Here is a 25,670-nt window from a genome sequence, read left to right as displayed (position 1 = left end):
CCTCATGGCTTCTGACGATGGACTTGTCTCCATACTTGTCCTGCTAGATCTTAGTGCTGCATTTGACACTATTGATCACAGTATTCTACTACAGAGACTTGAATGTGTGATCAAGATTACAGGAATTGCATTAGACTGGTCTGAATCATATCTGTCAGACAGAGTTCAGTTTGTCCATGTAAACAACAATTCTTCTATATATACCAAAGTAAGCTATGGAGTCCCTCAGGGTTCTGTGCTAGGACCAATATTATTCACATTATACATGCTTCCCTTGGGCAATATTATTAGAAAGCACGGCATAAACTTCCATTGTTATGTAGATGATTCCCAGCTATCCATGAAACCTGATGAAACTAATCAGCTGGTTAAACTCCAAGCATGCCTTAATGACATAAAGGCTTGGATAACATGTAATTTTCTACTTGTAAACTCAGACAAAACAGAAGCCATTGTATTTGGCCCTAACCATGTCAGAGATTCATTATCTAATCACCTAGTTTCATTGGATGGCGTTACCTTGGCCTCCAGTACTACTATGAAAAACCTTGGTGTTATATTTGACCAGGATATGTCCTTTAATTCTCACATAAGGTGACCAGGACTGCTTTCTTTCACCTTCGTAATATCATAAAAATAAGGAAAATCCTTTCTCAGAGTGATGCGGAAAAACTAGTTCATGCATTTGTGTCTTCCAAGCTGGATTATTGTAACTCATTACTGTCTGGCTGTCCAAATAGCTCTTTAAAAAGCCTCCAATTGATTCAAAACGCAGCAAGAGTGCTGACAGGAATTAGCAAGAGAGATCATATCACTCCAGTTTAAGTTTCTCTTCATTGGCTCCCTTTAGCTTGGCCTTGAAAGGCCTAGCTGCATCATATCTGAAAGACCTCATAGAACCATATTGTCCCAAAGGATCACTACGATCTCAAAGTGCAGGTCTACTTGTGGTTCCTAGAGTTTCTAAAAGTAGAATGGGAGGTAGAGACTTCAGCTATCAGACTCCTCTCCTGTGGAACCATCTCCCAGTTTGGGTTCAGGAGTCACTGTCTCTACTTTTAAGGTCAGGCTTAAGACTATCCTTCTTGACAAAGCTTATAGTAAGGGCTGGATTTAACCAACCCTTAGCTATGCTGCTATAGGGGGGGGCGATGCACTGAGGACATATCCTCTACTCTCTCTTCTCTGGCTCCTGCCCTCTAATATCTTATAATTTATTTTCCATCTCTTATAATTTATTGTCTATTATTAACCACTGTGTCTCACTCTCTCCCTTGTCCTCCCCTCCCCCTCCATCTTCTTGTGAGGATCTCTGGTCTGGAGTGCTGAATATCTGACCTGTGGAGTTATAAGCTACGTCTGCTGCTGTGGCCTCATCAACCAGCCCAGTCTTCATAGCCTGGAGTGCCATGGAGCTCCATAAACTACATCTGTCCCAGTCTTCATTGCCTCCTCCAGTTGTCCACTCTTACCAGATGAACAATTCACCAACCTGCCCATGATTCCTGTTGTGCTCACAGACTGTCATATAAGATCATAAGATCATCATGTTTATCTGTTTCTCCTGTTCTTTTCTATCTATGGATGGGTCCCTCCATATGAGCTGGGTTCTGCTTAAAGTTTCTTCCTGTTAAAAGGGAGCTTTTCCTTGCCACTGTCATCCTCAGGCTTGTTCTGGAGGTTGCAGGCTGGTTTAGTGTCTTGAGACAATTTGTATTGTTATTGGCGCTATATAAATAAAACTGAATTGAATTGAATTAATCAAACACTAAATTATGAATATAAACACTTGACAGACATGACCAGAACACTATTTTTATCATTTATATATATATATTAACATTCAATAAAACGGTGGCAAGATTAACAGTCATAAAATAACAAAAATTAACATTTTGAACATATATATATATATACTATACTAAAGGCATAATTACTATATACATATCCCAATCATGCTACTTTAACATCCATGAATCACTTTAGATGACACTTGAGCAGTGATAATCTTTACTGTTCAAGTGTCATCTGAAGTGATTCAAAGATGTTTTGAAACAGTATAGAATTTCCCTCTGCACTGAGATGCACCCCATCCCTACACAAGTGTTTCAATTTATTGTTTTTGTGGTGGATAGACATTATGTCATTTTCAGAGCCAAATCCAGCCATCACTCCATTTATCCACCTGCAGGTCCTCTCCAGTCCATAGCCAGATCGGGCTACCTGACCCCTCCACTCCCAAGGGGGACAATGTCAGAGAGGGGGATCAGTGTCCCGGGAAGATGCCATTGGACCTTTAGTACATCCTCCTTCATGGTTTGAAGCAGACAGACTCTGGTGTGCCCCCCCCAGACCAATGTTATTTCCTCCCAGGTGTATTATCAAAATGTCTGGGGGAGCAACACCAGAGGCACTCTTGGACTGAATCACTGGGAGGAGGTGGTCCCATCTCCTGCCTCCTCTGCCATCCCACTCTGCCATCCCACTGTCCTGCACAGTGGCTGTGCAGGACAGTGTGAAATATAAGTCCAGGCCCTGGGCTTCTATATACTGCTGTAGCCTGGCAATTATGGAGCACAATCGACTTGATATCCATGTTAAAGAGAATCTGTCCAACAAAAAACAAAAACAAACCTGGATTGATCTACAAACGCAGTTTCATTATATGTTAATCACATTAAACACAGAGGTAGGCTAGTAGCTACAGTTATTCTCACACCATGAAACCATATGAGTCAATAATGAGCCTCAACCTTAAAGAGTAACTTCACAATACTTTCAAATCATTGTCATGCAGGAAAAGATCATAAATGTGGTGGCACTGCTTTAACATTGAAAAGGTTCAAACGGATAGAGACAGACTCTTCACACACAGACATTACACATTAAGTACACAGATTTACATTTTTACCACAATTTACACTGTCATATAAGTGCACATCATTATTTGTGACTGTAGTTTCAAGAATCATCGTCATCTAGAACCAGCAACAGAAGTAATGTCTGTCATTTATTACAGAGCAGTTTGAAGCAGAGTTCTTACTTTATGCAGCAGTTGGCAGAGAAGACAGATCAAAGCTGCAGTCACTATTTATGTCAAATTTAAACTCAAACAACAAACAGTCGACCAATAACTGCTCATGTTTACTCACAGCTGGGCCTGATTGGCTGAAACGACCCCTTTACCCTTGAACAAGAGGGGAGAGAGAGACAGGCAGAGAAGGAGGGAGAGCAGGGCAGCTGTGCCCTTGACCATCCCACTTACAGGGAGTCAGGCAGCAAGGCTATGGACCAGGGACGGACTGGGACTAAAAAACTGCCCTGGACTTTGACTAGGCCCGGCCCAAAGCATTCGGCGCGCAGAAACTCAACAACAACGCCTGGTATGAATGTCACAATACTTTAACTGTGGCTCATGATACTATAACATCCAAATTACAGCAATAGCACTGATGTTGGCTAGATGGCGTGTTAAGAGCATAGTATTCTTGTTTAACTTGTGTTACGCCCTGTCTCGCAGGGGAAAAGGGGAGCAACACAAAATAACCAGATGGTAAGTTTTTGGGTAGTTTATTGTAGTGTAATCTTGCAAAAAAAAAAAAAAAAAAAGCCTCCCTACACTTAGTGTGTCTAATACAAAGGAAAATCCTACTAGTGGTGGAAAATTAGCAGGGTCTGCCTAAAACTAATCTACGACCTGGCCACTCTTCACAAACAGAACAAAACTAGAATACAGACACTATAGTTAGGTACAAATTTGGGCAGTGGTCACAGCCTGCCCCCAAAGTGCGGAAAACCCATGCACTACAATCCACAGAATACATACGTAAAGCACAGCGAGTGACCAGGGCGAACTCACTGAGGGAACTGCAGGTGTTATATAGGCGGGGGCTCCTGATTGGTCAGCCACGATTGGCTGTTGTAAGCCTGTTGTAGGTGGAGCTTCCGGGTCCAGCAGCATGTAGGCAACTTGGCAGACCAGGGAGTGATTAGGTTTAGGTCGTAACACTTGAATACTCACATAGAAATGAAGGTAACAGCACACTGCAGTCCCTCTGGCTGAACCGATACAAAAAAGGTATCTGAAACACACAACACAAAGTACTGTATGAGTTATGATTAATCATGTAAAGAGGCTGTAAATGTACAATTTAACTTGAATACTCACATAGAAATTAAGGTAACATCACACTGCAGAACCTGCTGGTTGTGATGCTAGCTGTAGTGCTGGCTGTGGTGCTGAACATTTCAGTTAATTTTGGACATTTAGTGTCCTCACTCTCTAAATGTTGCATTGTTTTCCCCTCGCCTTCTCAGCCCCACCCTTTTCTTTCCGTTTTTTTTACCGGCGTTATCCATGTTGTTTCTATGGTCATTGGTCAATATGCTTGAATGTCTTTGCTGCTGCTGCTGCTGCTGCTCCACTTCTTCTTCTCCCTCTTCTTAATTGGCGGGAACGGCCGGGCTGCTGGCACCCAACTTAAAGGTGCACTGCTGCCACCTACCGTACTGGAGTGTGAAACAGTAGATTAGCAGGTGGAAAAAAACCAACAACAAAAAAAACAGGCGATGACTCAATGTGGGTGGCTGTTTATATCTCGGCACGAATGTAATATAGAGGGATGCGTTGCATTGCCTCTGTAATAACTACGTACAGTTGCAATATAGAGGCACACGTTGCATTGCCTCTATAATACAATTGCAATATAGAGGCACGCGTTGCATTGCCTCTATAATAAACACAGAGTGATTGCAATATAGAGGCACATGTTGCATTGCCTCTATAATAAGTACGTACAATTACAATATAGAGGCCTTGTTTTTTGTCTTTCTAGAGTAAATATTTTGGAGACACGTGCGAGTTAAAAACAGGGCTTCTGCTTCTCTCAGGAGATCTTTGCATTACAGTCAATGGAGAACAGACAGGGAGGTGACTGTGAACAGAGGCTCACAGTTTAAATTCTGTAAGTCTCACTGCTTTGCAGAGCACATTGTGAGAGACAGAACAAGTTTGTCTACAACTGTGGGAAAAATCATGTGTCTAGTTTGTAACTTGTGGCTGGGACAAGCAGGAAAGAAAAAAGTTTCAGGCATTTTCAGACACCTTCCTCAACTCTGACTGATGATGTCACTCACTCTAGCACGAACATTCTGTGCAATACACATCCATTATAAAGTCAGAATGTCTACAAAAATTATCATGGTCACTGAATAGTGATTGATCAAAAACTATAAGTCCTATCAAAATGTGGATAGTACACCAATACACAAGACTCGTGTCTACACTTTAAAGTATAAATGAAGTCTCTAGATGAAAGTATGCCTGGGTAGTTGAAAAACTCTCGCATTCATTTCAATGGGAAATTTTTCCTGTCGCGAAAAATTTGTATTTCGTAGAGAAAAATAGTATCACACTGATCCCGATTAAACCTTGATAGCTGTAGTGTGAGTCATTGCCCAGTGACTTGGGCATTGCCCCGTGGCCCTAATAAGAAGAAGCATGTGGTATAACAATAGTCACTGGCTTCTCCTCAACAAAACTGGCCCCTGATAAATCTGAAGTCATTCTGTCACAACCTGCCAACCAGGTATGTCTGAGTCTTTTTCTTGTCATGTATGATTTAATACAGTAAAAACTCGACATGTAAATAGAATACTAAATTAGACGATCTGGCATATATCCAGTGATGTAAAGGGATGCACACTGAACTGTATAGCACGGCTTTTTGAACAGTTTCCGAATTTAAGACAATTCATTGAAACACACTTAGAAAACCTCGACATTTGAGCCATTTGTAATGGGACACAAGACATAAGCCACACTTCCTTGAATATAAAATTTATTTTATTCTTTGTAAAACATAAAAACACGTCGCCTTTATTATCCTGTGTGTGTGTGCATTTAGAAACATGCAGGTGTAGCTTTTGGAAATTAATATATTGTAAATGTAGGTGTGCTCTTTTTGCCCACTAAATTTCTCAGTGAATTGTCTTAAAATAAAAGCTGTGCTGTGTGTAATAAAAAATTGTTCAGACTACACTCTTCAATAGCAGCGGGGTGGAGAAAATCTGTGCAACAATTCTTTCTACATTGCAAACATGAATACCACTGCCATGAGCAGAGTCCTTAGTCAAAGGTAACATGTCAGCATATAAGACCAGTTTTGTGTTGTGTAGTCAATATTAAGTTCTTATCACACTGCAGTGAGGCTACAGCCACCTCTATTATTTGAGCAGCACACAGAAGAGAATGTTGACGAAAATGTTTAATGAACATATTACATAAGATTCATAGATGTGAAGTGAAGACCAGAGGACACCTGTTTGTCACACGGCACCTACTGTTCATTTGCCTATAACTAGCAGCTGTGACACTGACTGTACTGTGGTCAGTCTTCATCATCTCCAAGTCACACACTGAGGTAAAAAGCACTTACTGTGGTTTATGTTTGCTTTGCATGAAAACACCTACAGGGAAAGCAGCTTCCCTGCCTTATGTTTTCTTTTTGACACATCTTTTGCATGGGGTTTGTCCATATCACGCTTTGTGCCCAATATATATATCTTGACAACAAAGACTGATGTTCATATTGCAAGTTAGTTTCCTGGGTAAGTAGTAGACATGGTTATGAAATTTAGACGACTGTCGTGATAATACAAGTGATAATTTCCAATGAGGCAATGATGACTGTTCTTTGGTCTCCAGCCCTAAGATATTGAATGCTTTCCATTGGACAACAGCTGGAATACAACTATTTCACTGCCGACATCATGACAACCAAGAGCGATCCACTGAAGGTGAAGTATCTTCTCCTGGTGCATTCTGTATATTTTGAAATTTTATTCCTGAGCTGAAATACCTTTATAAACAAGTCTTAAATCATTCATGAATCAACCTTAATGGTTTTACTTTATGCTTATTATAGTGGCTGCATCCATCAATCAAGGCAATATCGGTTTTGTTTATTATTTTCATGCCAGGTAAGCTTTTTGGCATTCACAACATGAGAACCTGTGCTTTCCCTGGTACCTTTAAATGATATACATACAGTCAGCACTGTAAAATGATGTTAATACAGCGGGTAAAATAAGTATTGAACACATCACAATTTTTCATAGTAAACATATTTCTAAAGGTGCTATTGACATGAAATTTTCACCAGGTGTTGGTAACAACCCAAGTAATCCATACATAGAAAGACACCAAAACAAAACACGCAAGGAACATCTCATGATGGGTAAAAGCAAAGAACCCTCTCAAGACCTTTGCAACCTTATTATTGCAAAAGGATTTCTAAACTTCTGAATGTTCCAGTGAGCACTGGTGGGACCATAATCCGGAAGTGGAAAGAACATCATTCAACCATAAACTGGCCATGACCAGGTGCTCCTCCCAAGATTTCTGACAGAGGAGTGAAAAGAATTATCAGAAGAGTTGTCAAAGAGCTAAGGACCACTAGTGGAGAGCTTCACAAAGACCTGGAATTAGCAGGTACAATTGTTTCAAAGAAAACAATAAGCACTGCACTCAACGGCCATGGTCTGTATGCACACTCACCAGGCAAGACTCCATTTCTGCAGAGAAAGCATGTTGAAGTTGGCTACTGGCCAACTTCATATAATTGAAGGGAGGATGAATGGAAAAATGTACCGAGACATTCTTGAGAAAAATCTGCTGCCATCTGCCAGAATGATGAAGATGAAACGAGGATGGACATTTCAGCAAGACAATGATCCCAAACACAGAGACAAGGAAACTCTCAACTGGCTTCAGAGAAAGAAAATAAAGCTGCTAGAATGGCCCAGCCAATCACCTGACTTGAATCCAATTGAAAATCTATGGAAAGAACAAAAAAATCAGAGTTCACAGAAGAGGCCCATGGAACCTTGAAGATTTAAAGACTGTTTGTGTGGAAGAATGGGCCAAAATTAGACCTGAGCACTGCATGTGACTAGTTTCTCCATATAGGAGATGTCTTGAAGCTGTCGTTAACTACAAAGGCTTTTGTACAAAGTATTAAATAAATATCACTAAGCGTGTTCAATACTTTTGCCCTCTGTTATTTCATATTATTACACATACACACATAATTTCTGAACTTATTTGTTTTGGTTGAAAATGTCATGTCAATAGCACCTTTATAAATATGTTTACTATGAAAAATTGTGATGTGTTCAATACTTGTTACCCGCTGTATATTTCAACTGATATTATCTTCCAACCCTCTTTACAGTTCTGTGCAGCACCATCGAGGTCAACTGCTCTCAGTCAAACCAACCTGCACTACTGGAGGCTCTGACTCCGGTCTTTAACCTAAGTGCCATACGGCCTGTTCAGAACGACTCAGTTCCCACCAACATCAGCTTATCCTTTACTCTGTATGGGATATTAGGAGTGGTATGTTCAGCTGGCAATGGTTGACTATGTATTGAGTTTGTATACAAATTGTACTGTTCTTAAACGTTGCGTGGCTGTGGCCCAAGAATGTGCCACATGCTGAAATGTCCTTGACACTAAACCTTCAGCTGCTCCCAGTGCGTGGCACTGGTATGTGATTGTGTGTGTGAGTGAATGGGTAGATGCGCCTGTGATTGTAAAAGCGCTTTGAGTGACAATAGGTAGAAAGGTGCTACATAAAAGCAAGACCATTTCCATTTTGTGGCAAATCACAAACCAATCAGTAATTTTCTTATAAAGAGGTGTTTTATACATAGATAACACTTTTGATCAGCTTTTTGCAACCTAACTTTTCTTTTCTCCCAGGATGAAAAGGCTCAACTCTTGATCACTTACATTTGGCTAAATTATGTAAGTAGTGAATTCATCCATCTCCATTTCTCCATTGGTGATGCACAAGTAATTGAGATATTGTATCTTTCTATAAAGGTGATTATTAATCATGGATTACCTGCTCTGTGCACACGGGTTTTGTTGTTTTAGTGGTGGATGAACGAGTTTGTCAGCTGGGATCCAGTCCAGTGTGGGAGTGACAGGATTTCTCTTCCCAGGGAAAAATTCTGGGTTCCAGATATTGTTATCAATGAATTGTGAGTTGCATCTTTCTGTACATACTGTACATGTCCATGTCATGTACAACATAAATAAAATACCCAAACCGGCAACATGTCGGTCTCTTGGTACATTTACAAAGCTTGATGGGACACTAGTAAAAATGCCAGCCTTTTGAAAAATAAGCCATGTGCAGTATGTGAAGTTATTTAGGTGCCACATTTCCAAGCTGCTGTTTTGCATGCGCAAATCTCTTTAGCATTGTTGCTGTTTTTAAAGGCAGCATGCTCTTATTTTGAAAACATTTCACACTAAAAATTTCTGTTCTGTTCTATCAGTATGGAAGAAAACAAAGCTCCACCTGTCCCATATCTGTACCTGTATAATGACGGTAGGGTACACGATGCTCTGCCTGTCAAAGTTGTCAGCTCCTGCAACCTCGATATCTATACCTTCCCCTTCGACATACAAAACTGTACTCTGACTTTCAACTCTTATCTCCACTATGGTAAGAGTCTTCATCAAAGATTAATTTCCTCTCTCAAAACACACAGTGGGAGTTATATTTATTCTCATCAGTTCCTATTCTATATTGTGTAAACGTGGATGCAAAAGTAAGATAGTATTATGCAAAATACTTTTTCTGTGTTTCCAGAAATCTTATAATTGTTGATGTACTATGACGGAAATTTCCATGTTAACTCTAATTCTAGCTATAATTACATTTGTTTAAGGTGGATGTGATGTTAGCCTAATGCATTAAAATAACACACTTTGTTTGTTAATTACTGCTCATCTACTTAAAGCACAATATCTACAGTATAGTTTATCCTCAATTTATATTTTTTGTATATTTCTTTGTTCAATTTTCCGGACCTAAATACACATGTATTTCACTAACTACCCCACCAAATTCCTCATATGTGCAAACATATGTGGCAATAAAAAGAATTCTGATTCTGACCACTGAGTTCTATGTTAACTGAACATTTGTCTCTCTCCTCAGTATGGGACATAAAGATTTTCCTTCGGAGGTCTGCAGATGAAATCACAGAGGCCTCCAAGACAGTGATGACCACGATGGGGGAGTGGGAGCTATTGGATATCAACTCCATTAAGCGCAGCTTTTTATACGATGAGCTTATATTTCATGTAAGTTGAGTGTAATATGTGTACTCTGATCAGGCATAATAATATGACCACCTAAAATTTTACATGTCCCTTGAGCCTCCAAAAAAATTCTGAGCCATTGGAGAATGGACATGGGTCTTCTGAGAGTGTCTTGCAGTGGTGTCTAGCAACAGAATGTTGTTTGTGAGGTCCTTTGGGTCCTATGGGTTGGGATGAAGGGCCTCAGTGGAGTGTCATTGCTATGGGGTGTGGGGCCTGGTCTGGTCTAGGTGGGTGGTACATGTCAAATTCACACAAAGGCAGAAGAACATTTTATTGTCACAAGATGGTCAATGTTATTTACTTGTCTTGTCAGTGGTCATAATGTTATGCACGACTGATGTTTGTTGCCGTTAATAAATTGTAATTCAGACTGCAGTTTGATTAAAGAAAGCCTTGTGCATACTGTATTCTCATTAATATGTCCAACGTAGTAAAAATACATGGAATTAAGATGACATTTCCTGACCAAATTTTTGTGCTATTGTGTCCACAGATCAGAGTGAGGCGTCGTGCAACTTTGTATGTAGTGAACCTGCTAATCCCCAGCTGCTTCCTCATCACAGTGGATCTCTTCAGCTTCCTGCTTCCCCCACAGAGTGTTGACCGATCCTCTTTCAAGATGACGCTTATCCTGGGTTACACAGTCTTCCTGCTCATCATGAATGACTTGCTGCCTGTCACTGGGAACACCATACCCCTCATAAGTCAGTATCACACTATTTCTTGGTGTGTATATTAGATTACCATTCCAAAACAGCTGTTTCTTACATTTACATGTAATTAGCAGCATCTGTATGTAGTCACATGAAGTATATATACACACTCACCAGCCATTTTATGAGGCACACCTGTTCAGTTGCTTCTTTAGCCAATCATTGGCTAATCAGCAAATCACATGGCTGCAGTTCAATACATTTAGGCATGTAGAGGTGATTAAGACAACTTGCTGAAGCCTGTGCGAAGTCAGAATTCACACAGGCTCACCAGAATTGGACAGTTCAGCAGTTCAGGCTGGTGGTCATAGGCGCCGATCCCGTGGGTGCTCCGGTGCTCGAGCACCCACTGAAAAGGTTGAGCACCCACTGGGCAGGGATGGCACTACAGGGGGCTAGGGGGTGCCATCCCCATCAAAAATCTGTGTAGCCCCAGTTAAGCCCCTCAAGCATATATATATATATATATATATATATACACATACACATATATATATGTGTGTGTGTGTGTGAGTGTGAGTGTGTGTGCGCGCGTGTGTGTGTGTGTGTGTGTGTGTGTTTAAGTAAAAAACCATAAGACAAACAAAGTTCACAAGTAGCCATTCTGTTCCAATCCAATCCCTGCTTGTTTGTGCTGTGCCTGTACCCCATTGATTGTTATACCCTACAACCTGCGTGTGTATGTGAGGTGAGGGGACGGGCGGAGGGAGTCTTTTGAATATTCGCGTCAGGCTAAGCCTAGCTAGCCTACAGTCCGTTACTTGCAATGGATCGTTTCACGATTAGGAAAAAAAACAGTGCAGATAATAGTCTGCCCCCAGTCTCCATCCATGTCCTCTCCGGATGATTCCGAACATCCTCGTTCTACCCTGCCACTGACCGACTAGTGAATAAAATGACAACGGTTTTCAACAGAACCAGGTGCAGTTCTCATGGGCATGTCAGCCCTCAACCCCCAAAATGCCACATTCCTTGAAAAGGAGAGCCTGGAGCTCATGGCGCAGCATGGACAGTGCTGTTTGAGCGTATTCAGACACGCAAGGGTAGCTGAGGTGGGTTGCCGCGCTCGCGAGGCCGGCGCTCGCTCTCTGTCGTTATTCTCTCTCTCTCTCTCTCTCTCTCTCTCTCAAGACAGTTCTGAAGGAACAGATCACAATGAAAACCCATGGGTCATGGGTTTTCTCTGGGTACTCCAGTTTCCTCCCACTCCAAAGACATACTCGTTAGCAGTGGCGTGCGGTAAGGTTCGCGTCTGGTGAGGCACTGACTTTATCCGAATCAGACTTACAAATACCGCTTTCACATCGAAAATCCCGGGTCAACCTGAGTCGACTTGCCTTTGGTCCTTTCACATTGGCAGAAGTCCCGGGACCTCCTGCTGTGAGAGCTGCGTGCCTGTTTTTTCCTCCCTCATATGTCATCGCGTACATTGCAGATAACGTTTGTTGATGACCTGAAGAATGAACCCGTCAAACCCCCGCTCTTTCAAAAGGTTGCTGATGTTAGAATAAATCACTGTGTCCTGCACAGAGCCCGATAACTGCCTCCAAATCCAAATCCCCTTTTTTCCTCGGATGCAGAGCGCTGCCATGATGGTTAAAAAAGTGTGGGAGATCGCTATACAAGCTAGATATAAACACAGTGGCCGTTTGTTTGATTGAAAAATGAACAAAAATCTCTGTCCTTCAGAGATCAGTCTCTATGACACAGTCTGTCAGGCCATTGAGTCAGAATGTAACAGGCAGATACATCAACAACAGTTTGAACAACCCGGGTTGACGCGGCATTCCTTCCTCTTCCAAGCATTCGAATGGGAAATTGCGAAAATTCATCGATTATGATTTAAACAAACAACAAAAAAAAAATTACAAATTACTGGATGAATATAACCATTTAAATTATTTTATCATTATATACTTTTTCTTTCCTTGACCACATGTCACTGCTCTTTAGGCTAATTGGTGATCCTAAAGTGACTCTAGGTGTGAGTGAGTGTGAATGGTTGTTTGACCTCTGACAGCTCTACAGCGACAGCTGACACAAACTCAAAATGGTGGCTGTATTTTTAGCTAGAAAATGCACGTCTCCCTCCTGTCGCAGCGACAAAATATATCACACATGAGTTGTCCTAATGCTGAAAACGTGACTTGTCACATAGGCTTACATGATGTCACTCCCGCAAAAAGAAAGCAAAAATATTGGGAAATAATGGGAAATAATAGTGAGGCAAATAACTTTAATAAGTAACTATAATCTGATTACTGGTTTGGAAATAGTAACACGTTAGATTACTCATTACTAACACAGTTTCTTCTTTGAAGATTGAACCTTTACTCACACTTCTCACTTTGCACCACCAAGGCAAGTCTGCTACATGTATAATTGTGAATCACAGAGTAAATTGCCATCCTCTATTTGCTCCACCTGTTCAGTTATTTTCTCGATTTTTCTGACTCAATGGACAGTTGTCACGGGAAATTTATACAGACGTATTAAATTTACATTTGCATTTTTTTTTTTTTTTTTAAGGAATGATTCAGGTACAACATGCTAGAGGTACTATGGAATATAGATGCCTGCCTGTTAATACACAGTACATTCAATATACAGTAACTTTGCAAATCTGCCATGATTCTGGGTACACATATTCACTCATCTGTCTATCTCTCACAGATGTGTTCTTCTCTCTTTGCCTGGCTTTGATGGTGGCCAGTCTACTGGAAACTATCTTCATCACCAACCTGTTGTGTGGGTCTGCTGAATTCTCTCCTGTCCCTAGCTGGATCCAAGTCCTCGTTCTACAAATTTTAGGCTATCTTCTTTGTCTTTCACAAGGCATTAAGGAGCCAAGCAATTCAGGTACAGTATGCCATTTGGAAGTTTAGGTAAATACACTCACTTGCCACTTTATTAGGTACATGTGTTCAATTGCTTGTTAACACAAATAGCTAATCAGCCATTCACATGGCTGCAATTCAATGCATTTAGGCATGTAGACGTCATCAAGACAACTTGTTGAAGTTCAAACCAAGCATCAGAATGGTGAAGAAAGGGGATTTAAGTGACTTTGAGCTTGATATGGTTGTTGGTGCCAGACGGGCTAGTCTGAGTATTTCAGAAACTGCTGATCTACTGGAATTTTCCAACCCAACCATCACTAGGGTTTCCAGAGAATGGACCAAAAAAGAGAAAATATCCATTGATTGGCAGTTGTTTGAACAAAAACGCCTTGTTGATATGAGAGGTCAGAGGAGAATAGGCAGACTGGTTCAAGAGGATAGAAAGGCAACAGTAACTCAAAAAACCACACGTACCAAGGAAATACCAAGGAATGCAGAATACCATCTCTGAATGCACAACTCATCGAACCCTGAAGAAGATGGGCTACAGCAGCAGAAGACCACACTGGGTGCCACTCCTGTCAGATAAGAACAGGAAACCGAAGACTTTGCCCAGGCTCACCAAAATTGGACAATAGAAGATTAGAAAAACATTGCCTGGTCTAACGAGTCTTGATTTCAGCTGTGACATTTGGATGCCAGGCTCAGAATTTGGTGTAAACAATATGAAAGTATGGCTCCATCCTGCCTTGTATCAAGGGTGATTTCTTGGCACACTTTGGGCCCCTTAGTACAAATTCAGCATTGTTTGAATGCCACAGTTTACCTGAGTATTGTTACTGACCTTGTCCTTCCCTTTATGACCACAGTGTACCATCTTCTGACAGCTACTTCCGGCAGGATAATGCACCATGTCACAAAGCTCATATCATCTCAGTCTGGTTCCTTGAACATGACAATGAGTTCATTGTACTCTAATGGCCTCCACCAGATCTCAATCCAATAGAGTACCTTTAGGATGTGGTGGAATGGGGGATTCGCATCATAGATGTGCAGCCGACAAATCTGCAGCAACTGTGTGATGCTATCATGTCAATGTGTATCAAAATCTCTGAGGAATGTTTCCAACACCTTGTTGAAAATATGCCACAAAGAGTTAAGGCAGTTCTGAAGGCAAAAGGGGGTTTTACTAGGTTTTACTAGCAAGGCGTACCTTGTAAAGTGGCTGGATAGTGTATAAGTTATACATTTAGAAGTGTCAAGTAGCATGTGGATATTTTAACCACTTGTTACATAAAACCAGACTTGAAAATGAACACAGCTGTGGCAAAGACTACAACCAACGAGGGACATCCAGAAATATCTGGGTCAACAGAGGAGGATATGGTCGTGCATGAGCTGAGGATCTTGGGAAAGGATCTCCAGGCCATCCGTTTTCAGGTGGAGAAACAGCAGCAGACTGGAAGCCACAGTTCACAGGGCTGGATCCAGGTGGGTTTCATCATAGACCGCCTGCTCTTTGGCCTCTACATTCTCTTCATATCAGTCAGCTTCATTACCATCCTCATTATTTGGGTGAACTCATACAACCAGTAGACAACTGCTTTCAAACAGGCTCTGTTTAGTGACTCCATTGTTTGTTGAATATTGATGAATTGATAAATTGTAATTGGAGCCATCGTATTTGTGAAATACATATACTATATAGTTATTGTTCTACCGTTTATAGTAATCAATAGTCATTTTTATAAAATTTAACAAATTAGCTAATTAATTAGGAGTAGTTAAGCTTTGTGTTAGATTGTCTAATTTTAAAATGGAGGAAACCATTGTATACAAAATAAAATTACTTTGAAAATTTCATTTTGTATTTCGGTGACATTTATTTCAAACAATAACTTTTCCATTCAAATCGTCCTTTTCCCCTAATGATAATAAGTTAACAATAAGCGACTAAATTTAAAAAAGAGAAACATTTTTATAGTCACACATAGGATGAATGCATTTTTAAGAAACGGTGCTCTACATTCAGAAGTATGTGGGCATTAAAGACCATGAGAATGAAAATAGGCCAGCTTTGCAGGTTATTCCAATTTAAGATGTATATAAAAGATGGACATAAACACAGTGCTGTCATGGTTTGTGGGCAGCTGCTTAAAAGGCTGTAGTTTAGTATTTGGCATCTCATCTACTTAATTATTTGATTCTTTTTGATGGGGCCTCCAGCACTGATCAGAAAATGTCAGTTAAGCTAATGATGTCTTCATTTCTTAAAGTGCTATCCTACATTCGCACCTCCAGGACAAGTAAGGATGTAGAAAGGGGAAAATTAAACAAAAAGTTTCATGCCTTAATGTTTAAGGGCTTTGTTTTAAATAAGGCAAAAACTGATTAAGATTGCTGCATTTGCACTTAAAGTTGAAACAACTTTAAAACACTTTCTCTTATGGGTCTTAAAGAACAACTCTTCTTTTATATCTTAACTTATAATGGTTTCCAATTATTTCAATGGATCAATTCAATTCTACATGCCGAAAGTGCCTCCTAAAGTTTGTAAGGACATATTAACATGAAAGCCCTCACCATTTGCACACCATTCACACTAACAACTGCTTTTGACCCAATGTTAACATTTTTAGTGCTACCTGCTGAAAGTCAAGCCTTCTAAGCTTCTATTCATCTTCATCTCTATGTTCCTGCAAGGTAAGTAAAACTCCTACTGTGTAGTCATGCACATATTTACTTTAATCGCATGCTTGTTATTCAGTTTTCTTGGGTTAACTTTCTTAAAGATCCAAAGTGGGTCATTATAGTTAAACAGCTATCCAGAATATAGACATACATGAAGCATTGTAATTGTTTAACCAATTGTGTGCAAAGAGAATAAGCTGTGAGAAAACGAGCTGTTGATCTCCTTGTGTCAAATTTTTGGTTGCAGTGTCCAGTTTCACACTCCCATACTTAAATAGCTATCAAAATGGTAGTATATTAAATTTTTGTTTTATTTTAGCAAAAGAAAAACAAATAAAAAAATGTGTATTTTTCAGAAATCAGGAAATATATTATGTTTTGGCCATGGAAGGAAGTGAATACTGCACTGGACATTGACAAATCCCCCCCCCACACACACACACACACACCACCACCACCACCACACACACACACACACACACACACACACACACACACACACACACACACACACACACACACATTTCTTCTTCTCTCTAGCTTCATGCAGTTCCATCATGTTACGCTGCTCTCAACCTGAACCACCCTCATTGCTGGAGGCTCTTTACCCGGTCTTTAACCTGAGCACCATACGACCTGTCATACATATGTCAACCCCGACCAACGTCAGCCTTGACTTCACTATGTTTGGCATTTTAGGGGTGGTAAGGGACCACATTTATCTAATCTATTCAGTTAAAGGCCTTGTTGTTGTAAAAAAAAATGCATTATGGTGTATATTATTATATCAGTAATAATTGTTCAATTTTTTTCTGTAAACTCAGCAACTTTTATTACTATGTATACATGTGCAAAGTAGGATAATATCAGTGGGTCCAATATGGTCATCTTTTTCAGTTGGAGAAAATGTCTGCACAAATGCATACAGCAAAATGTGTCCGTGTGCGTGTTGTGCGTGCGTGTGTGTCTTGTATTGCAGGATGAGAAAGCCCAAGTGTTGACAACATTTATCTGGCAAACCTTGGTAAGTAAGCCTACTGTTTTTTACAACTTTAATAGCAACAACAAAATCCTTGATGTTTATCTATTTAAGCAAGGTTTAATGTTCCTATGAGGGGTGACATCCATTTTAAGTACAGGAACCTTGAGGATGAGAATTGCAGCATTGAATATTTTTGACTGGTTGAGTACGAGTAGGATTTAATCTCCCAGTGAATCTCTGCAAAAGCTTGTAAAGTCAGTATTCTTAGTCTAGCATTTTGCTTTATTACTACTGCACATTTGTGATTTACTGCAAATGAGGTCATTCAGCACTACAAAACAAACAACAGCGGATCTAATTGGACCTTCTCCATGCTTACTGTTGTTGCAGTGTCACACTGATGTCTCACTCTTCATATAGCATTATTGTGGATACAGTATAACCCAGGGATTTTGCAAAGCATTTTGTTAAAGACAATCAAGATATTACTGCTGTTCTGGTTTTGTATGGTCAGTTGTTATATGTGTATAATTTGTGTTTCAGCAATGGAGAAATGAATTTGTTGAGTGGGATCAAGATGAGTGTGGCTCATGGCAGATTACAGTGCCAAGAAAATATCTCTGGGTACCAGATGTGGTCATCAATGAATTGTAAGTTTCATCTTCACTGTAGAGCAAAATAGCCTTCTGTGTGGACTGAGCGCAGCACAGAGTGGTGTCCAAAATGAATTGATCACTTTATTTTAGTGAAAACTAGAAAATTCCCTCTGGGAAATATTGAAAGGGCCACAAGGACTACTGCTGGGGGTACTGTCTCTGTCAACATGGGAGTTAGCACACTTTGCCTACATTAGGCACAGTTAGCACACCTAACCCACATTTAGTACAGCTAACACACATTTAGCACTGTTAGCACACTTAAACTACATTTAGCACAGTTAGCACACTTAATCCACATTTAACACAGTTGGCCTACATTTAGCACACTTAGCCTACATTAAGCACAGTTTGCACAGTTAACCCACAGTTAGCACAGTTAACCCGCTTTTAGCACACTTGACCCATATTTAACACAGTTAGCCTACATTTAGCAGTTAGCCTACATTTAGTACAGTTAACCTACATTTAGCACACTTAACTAACATGTAGCACAGTTAGCACACTTAATCCACATTTAACACAGTTGGCCTACATTTAGCACACTCAGCCTACATTAAGCATAGTTAGCACAGTTAACCCACAGTTAGCACAGTTAACCTGCTTTTAGCACACTTGACCCACATTTAACACAGTTAGCCTACATTTAGCAGTTAGCCTACATTTAGTAAAGTTAACCTACATTTAGCACACTTAACTAACATGTAGCTCAGTTAGCACACTTAATCCACATTTAGCACAGTGAGCATACCGTTTGAACAGTAACCTGTGTGTGCGAGAGTAATGCACGCATACGCGCACATGTGTCTGCATTCTACAACTCTTTGTGTTTGTATCTGTAACTGTAATAACATAAAGTTACCTGTGTGTTTGTATTAACTGTAACTGTTTTAAAAAAGTTACCTGTGTGTCGAGGGAGGAGTGTGTGTTGGTGTAACATAAATGTATGGGAGACAGAGATCAGCAGTAATAACAGCAGAGACATCAAGAGGAGTCCCTGATTAATGAATTGGTCTCAGCTGTGGCCCTGGCCTGTGGGTCAGGGGTTGCCGTGGCAACTTGAGGTGGTTGTCAAAGAAGACAGAAGCGCGTTGGGCCGGGACAGAGAGAGACATGAAGAAATAGGTTGATTTTCTCCCTCTGTGCTGGTCTCACATTTGGGCTTTCTGTGACAAAAAAACTCACGGACCATGGGCATTGAAAGACCTTACTGAAGACTTTGATTCTCTCTAGGGAAGGTTCTTCACTGTAAGGTGTTCCTAATAATTTGGCTGTCTGGATGACTCAACAACACGTTGTCATAGCAACCAGGTACACAGCTGCTGTTAATTAGGCTCCCAATATGAGATCCTCCCTCCTCCTCCATTGCTGGCCATGTGTATGGCTCCTCTGTGCGAGTAGGTTCTGTAACCATGATTACGGCCCCTCCCGTTCTCTCTGACTACTTTTCTTAGAGCTTTAGCTCCCATTCATCATTTGAGCATGATGGCGATGCGGTCCGCAAGCATCACCGAAGTGCTCAAATGACATTTAAGTGCACCCTCAAGGGTACCAAAACTATAGGATTTTAAGCCTTCAAAATCTTTTAAAATCTAGGTGTGATTTTTTGAACATACAAAGATAGGTTTCTACCATCTTAAGAATATTGTCAGAGTTTGCCTGTTTCTCTCTCAGGCTAGGAAGGAGGTGCTCTGGATTATTGTAAGGCTCTGCTGTCTCTCCTTGCCAAAAAGACTATTTCCACTATGTAATTATTACCAAATTCAACTGCATGAGTGCTGACGGGGACCAGAGGGTGGGAACAAAATAGACCAGTTTTAATATTGCTGCATTGGCTCACCGTGCGATTTTACGGTTCTTTTAGTAGATTTTAAATGGTCTTAGGCCTTCTTATTTGTCTGACCTGCTTTCATTGTATCAACCCTCTCGAAACCTGAGGTCCTCAAATTAGATCTAAAACACATGGCCCAATACAGTGGAACAGGCTTTTACATTATTTCCGTCATCCTAACTCCTAGTTTTAGATTTTAGATTATTAGATTCGAATTAATTATTCTAAATTCTAAATAAGTGTCTACTTAATTACTTTAACATTTATTTATTTATTTTTTATTAATTTTTTTATTAGTGGCAAACGTTGTTTTTACTTCATTTATTTGTTATACTTTTTATCTTATTTTATTTTCCCTCCTTTTCTCGGATGCAGAGCGCTGCCATGATCGTTAAAGTGGGAGACATCGCTATACAAACTGGTTATAAACACAGTCACACAGTCGCTGGGGCGTTCGATCCGCGTTTTTTCTGTGAAAGAGGCTTAACATCCATAGGAAAAGTGCTAAATAAAGTTTATTTGATTTCCACATTATCTATATGCCATACAAATGTTAGAAATCAGTCATATTCTACACACATTTTATTTACATTCCTACAGAGTGCTACACTTACATTGTTTGATAAGATTGATAAGATTTTGTTTGGGAATCTTAACACGCAAAATACTTTTGATAAATGTAAATTTACGCAAATGCAAATGATCAAATTAAGCATACAAACATTAATTTAATGTCTTTTGTAATCCTACAGCATGGAGAAAAACTCTGCTCCATTTGTCCCTTACACCTATCTGTTTTCTGATGGCAAAGTGATTGATGGACAGCCTGTCAAAGTTGTCAGCTCCTGCAGGCTAGACATCTACATGTTTCCATTTGATATTCAGAACTGCACTTTAAGCTTCAACTCCTACTTACACCCTAGTAAGTAAAAACCTTGCTGTGAGGATTTTCCAGACTAATTCATTCTATACATTTAGAGACACATTTTTAATGCAATGTAATTATTCTCTTCAAATAAAAGCTTCATCTGACAAGAAAACTGTTCATGTTTCAGTGGCCGCCATGCACCTTGAAGTCATGGACTCTGTAGAGAACATATTTAGAAACTCCAAAGATGTGATGACAACTATGGGTGAATGGGAACTAGTGGGAATCACAATGAAGGAATACAAACTACTTTCTGCGGATAATCAACTGTATGAAGAAATTCGTTTCTTTGTGAGTAACTTCAGTGGATTCTAACCATTTAATGTATGATATTGTACCATTTTATTAACCTGACAGGACGATACAGGGGCTTGGTACAGGATTGTAAAGTCTGTCTGTTACCAAAACCAAATATTATCTAAAGTTTGCATTAAGTAACAGAAAGGTTGGTGAGTAAAGGGAAAAAATAAAGAAGTACATTCAAAACAACTCACACAGATTTTAGTGACTGAATTTAAGGTTGAATTTGAGTACCAAGGACGTTTAAGTGTCCCTTCCCATTTTCAGGGAGTGTTGAACTTTCTCCATACAGGATATTCTTACTTGTTGTATTTGTTTGTGCAAAATTGAATAAGATCTAAAAATATATATGTCATAGGGTTTGAATATGATTCAAAAACATTTTGTTGCATTTACAAATCTGACTGAATGACTTTAGTGGACAGTATTAAAAATGTCAGTAAAGCACTGTACCGTATGGTTTACTCAAAGCACCACAGAAATCTGTGAGTTTTACCAGCTGCTGCATTTCTGTCACCTTATCTGCAGATCTCAGTGCAGCGGCGGGCGACTCTGTATGTGGTGAACCTCCTGATGCCGAGCTGCTTTCTCATGATGGTGGACCTCTTCAGCTTCATGTTGCCTCCTAAGAGCATTGACCGGTCCTTGTTCAAGATGACCCTCATCCTCGGCTACACCGTTTTCTTGCTCATCATGAATGATCTGCTGCCTATTACTGGAAACACCATACCTCTCATGAGTAAGTAAAAACACCTTCACTGATATTCGTTTGTCATTCCAAGTACCCATTTTGACATATACACCAAGTACAGTTGGGTTGGTCCTACTGAGAGAGCTGGTAGTATAAAGGTAAACTTTAAATCCAATATTATTCCTTAGTAAACTCACTTACAGTAAATGGGCAGCACAGTGACTTGGTGGCTAGCACTGCTGCCTCCCAGCAAGAAGATCCGGAATCGAGTCCGACTGGGGGGGCATTTGCATCTTTCTGTGTTTGCGTGGGTTTTCTCTGGGTACATTCTCTATTGACCCTAGGTGTGAGTGTGTGTATGAATGGTTTGTCTCTGTGTTAGCCCTGCAACCTGTCCAGAATGTACCCTGTCTCTTGCCCGATGACAGCTTGGATAGCTTTCAGCAACCCCGTGACCGTAGTGAGGATAAGTGTTGAAAGTGCCATGAAATTCACTTAATAAAACCTCTAAAACTGTCTTAGCACCAAATGTTTAACACGGCTACTGAATATCATGCAGCATGGAGTAAATGAATGTTTTAAGTTGATGAGGTAAATGTGCCAGAAACAAATTACCCTCCATTTAAAGGGGATAGTACTATATCTCTGTGGTGCCATGTCTTCCACCCCAAAATGGGCACAAGTTTTTAATCATGCTTATTTATGTCTGTGCACAAGTCTGTAAGCTTTTTTATCATTACTATGTCAGATGTGTTCCTCTCTCTCTGCCTGGCTCTGATGGTGGCCAGTCTGCTGGAGACCATCGTCATTACAAATTTCTTGTGCGGCTTTGCTCACTATTCTCCAGTTCCTCATTGGATCAGAGTGTTTATTCTTCACATCCTGGGTCAATTAGTAGGGCTTCCTCCAAAGCCCACAGATTGTGATGACACAGTGATCCAAAATCCTGTCACACAAGGTAGGATACCAGATCAACAATTTGAGTTTATGCAAAACAGTTTGTTTAACCATGTTCATTGTGAGCTACAGTAAGCTGATGCAGGTCTCAGTTTAGTGAGAGCCCAACCATGCCATTCCTTGTCTCATCTGCAACAGAAACGAAAGTTTCCTTTCTAGTGGCAGAAAACAACATAACTCCAGGGTGGAAAGGTCCACTGAGGCTGCACAAGGTTCTGCAAGAGCTGAGAGGCCTGGGCAGTGAACTCCAGGCCATCCGTCTTCAGGTAGAGAAGCAGCAGCAGACCGGAAACCGCAGTTCAGAGGAATGGGTCCAAGTGTGTTACGTCATAGACCGGTTGCTGTTCATCCTTTACATTCTCTTCATATCAGTCAGCTTCATAACCATTATCATCATCTGGATGAACTCATACAATACATCCTGATTAAGGTTTCAGTTTGTTTCTAGCATCTAGTTTTTATGTTGTTGTATTTAGGGCTCTTTAAAGATGGGATGCTACAATCCCTGTTAACTTTTCTCTTGCTTTGTCAATTACAGAAGAAATATTTGCATGCTTTAAGAAAGCAGCCATAACTGAGAGATGGTTCAGTGTCACCTTTGCCAGCCCTAACTATAAGCTTTGTCAAATATGAAAGTCTTAAGCCCAACCTCAAAAGCAGAGAGGGTGTCTGGTAGTTGAATGTTCTACCTTCCATTCCACTCCCATTCTACTATCATGTAGGCACTTGATGGAGGCTATGGGTTTACATATCTCTAAAAATTTGTGTTTTATTGCCAGTTTCAACATCTTTACTTTTGGAGTCTTTACTATTATTCAACCACTGTAAGTGACATTTGACTGATAATATTTCATTCAGAAAAGATAATAAACAGCATAAACTGTTGTATAAAGTGATCTGCAGGTTTCCGCCTGTCTTGCATCATTAATCTCATTCGACCTTTTGACACGGATATTGTTTTACAATACAGAAATTATGACATCCATCCAGTAATATCAAATTATCAAAGGGTGCCCATTAAGTTTTTTTTTGTTTTGTTTTTAACATTGATCTCACAGCTGACAAACAGCAGGTATAAAAGACTCAGGACAAAAACCTACAGTGGGGCAAAAAAGTATTAAGTCAGCCACCAACTGTGCAAGTTCTCCCACTTAATTTTCATTATAGGTATACTTCAACTACGAGAGACAAAATGAGAAAAAAAAAAAAAAACGAAATCCAGAAAATCACATTGTCACATATTCCTTCACACAGATCAGTCGTCCTGGTCCTTTTGCAGGAAAACAGCCCCAAAGCATGATGTTTCCACCCCCATGCTTCACAGTAGGTATGGTGTTCCTTTGATGCAACTCGGCATTCTTTCTCCTCCAAACACGACACGTTTAGTTTTTAACCAAAAAGTTCTATTTTGGTTTCATCTAACCATATGATATTCTCCCAATCCTCTTCTGGATCATCCAAATGCTCTCTAGCAAACTTCAGATGGGCCTGGACATGTACTGGTTTAAGTAGGGGGACACGTCTGGCACTGCAGGACATGAGTCCCTGGCGGCGTACTGTGTTACTGATGGTAACCTTTGTTACTTTGGTCCCAGCTCTCTGGAGGTCATTCACTAGGTTCCCCCGTGTGGTTCTGGGATTTTTGCTCACCGTTCTTGTGATCATTTTGACCCCACAGGATGAGATCTTGCATGAAGCCCCAGATTGAGGGAGATTATCAGTGGTCTTGTATGTCTTCCATTTTCTAATAATTGCTCCCACAGTTGATTTCTTCACACCAAGCTGCTTACCTATTGCAGATTCAGTCTTCCCAGCATGGTGCAGGTCTACAATTTTGTTTCTGGTGTCCTTTGACAGCACTTTGGTCTTGGCCATAGTGGAGTTTGGAGTGTGACTGTTTGAGGTGTCTTTTATAATGATAACAAGTTCAAACAGGTGCCATTAATACAGGTAACGAGTGGAGGACAGAGGAGCATCTTAAAGAAGAAGTTACAGCTTGTTTGTAGGTGACCAAATACTCATTTTACTGAGGAATTTACCAATTAATTCATTAAAAATCCTACAATGTGATTTCCTGGATTCCTTCCCCCCATTCTGTCTCTCATAGTTGAAGTGTACCTATGATGAAAATTACAGGCCTCTCTCATCTTTTTAAGTGGGAGAACTTGCACGATTGATAACTGACTAAATACTTTTTTGCTCCACTGTATAATGTTTGAGCAATATGAATCTGTGGGACACATAAAAAAAAAGGAAAATACTTTCCTAAAGAACACAAATATGTTGCCTATAGGAAAATTGTCTGTTGTATTTGGGTTTCAGTATTTCATAATATGCAATTTAATGAGTGAACAGCACAGAATAAAACTTTCAAAAGCTTAAGAGAAGATGATTAGACTGCACCGAATTGAAATGGATCAGATTTCATATATTATATATTATCACTACATTTCAGTGACCACCTAATAAAGGTTTACAACACAATTTCTGTGACTTTATTTATTATCCCAATATACATGATGACCCCTACGGAGAATCAATTCTGACACAATAAAAAATAGATAAATAAATGCACCCACAACTCTCCAAACTCCATAGATGTGCTGTCTGCTCCCAGATGTTTTAAATTGAAAAATAACAAAAGAGGAGTTATTCATAGGAACCTTATACAAATCAACACAAGTTCAACAGAAAAATAAGAAAATTAAATGTGGTATTTTAAATGTCAGATCTCTCTCGTCTAAATCAGTTTTAGTGACTGATTTGATAACTGATCATCAGATTGATCTATTTAGTTTGACTGAAACGTGGCTGCAGGATGATGAATATGTCAGTTTAAATGAGTCCATGCCACCCAGTCATAGTAACTATCACATTCCTCAAAGCACAGGCTGAGGA

General features: G+C 40.0%; 1 protein-coding gene across 1 annotated transcript; it reads left to right on the top strand.

Moving 5' to 3' along the window:
• The first annotated feature begins 1,805 nt into the window (after positions 1-1,805).
• On the top strand, positions 1,806-23,413 carry LOC125009159 (5-hydroxytryptamine receptor 3E-like). Its single transcript, XM_047586861.1, has 18 exons — positions 1,806-3,383; positions 3,521-3,553; positions 6,707-6,798; positions 6,927-6,981; positions 8,235-8,398; positions 8,765-8,809; positions 8,942-9,048; positions 9,349-9,518; positions 10,017-10,162; positions 10,677-10,887; positions 13,570-13,760; positions 15,069-15,311; positions 17,953-18,059; positions 20,649-20,818; positions 20,952-21,115; positions 21,653-21,863; positions 22,564-22,773; positions 22,911-23,413. Exons 3-18 carry the CDS (start codon positions 6,721-6,723, stop codon positions 23,195-23,197), a joined length of 2,559 nt encoding a protein of 852 aa, XP_047442817.1. The 5' UTR covers positions 1,806-3,383; positions 3,521-3,553; positions 6,707-6,720; the 3' UTR covers positions 23,198-23,413.
• The last annotated feature ends 2,257 nt before the right edge of the window (positions 23,414-25,670 follow it).

Source organism: Mugil cephalus, chromosome 6, assembly GCF_022458985.1.
Source record: "Mugil cephalus isolate CIBA_MC_2020 chromosome 6, CIBA_Mcephalus_1.1, whole genome shotgun sequence".
Lineage (NCBI taxonomy): Eukaryota > Metazoa > Chordata > Actinopteri > Mugiliformes > Mugilidae > Mugil > Mugil cephalus.
The sequence above is the reverse complement of the archived record's forward strand: the minus strand, read 5'-3'. Positions and strand labels throughout refer to the sequence as shown.

Excerpts from the sequence above, each read along its gene's own strand:
- LOC125009159 (XM_047586861.1), top strand. The coding sequence starts at position 6,721 with ATGCTTTCCATTGGACAACAGCTGGAATACAACTATTTCACTGCCGAC. Across the intron at positions 6,799-6,926 it reads CCAAGAGCGATCCACTGAAG|TGGCTGCATCCATCAATCAA; the intron begins GTGAAGTATCTT and ends TGCTTATTATAG. Across the intron at positions 10,888-13,569 it reads GAACACCATACCCCTCATAA|ATGTGTTCTTCTCTCTTTGC; the intron begins GTCAGTATCACA and ends TATCTCTCACAG.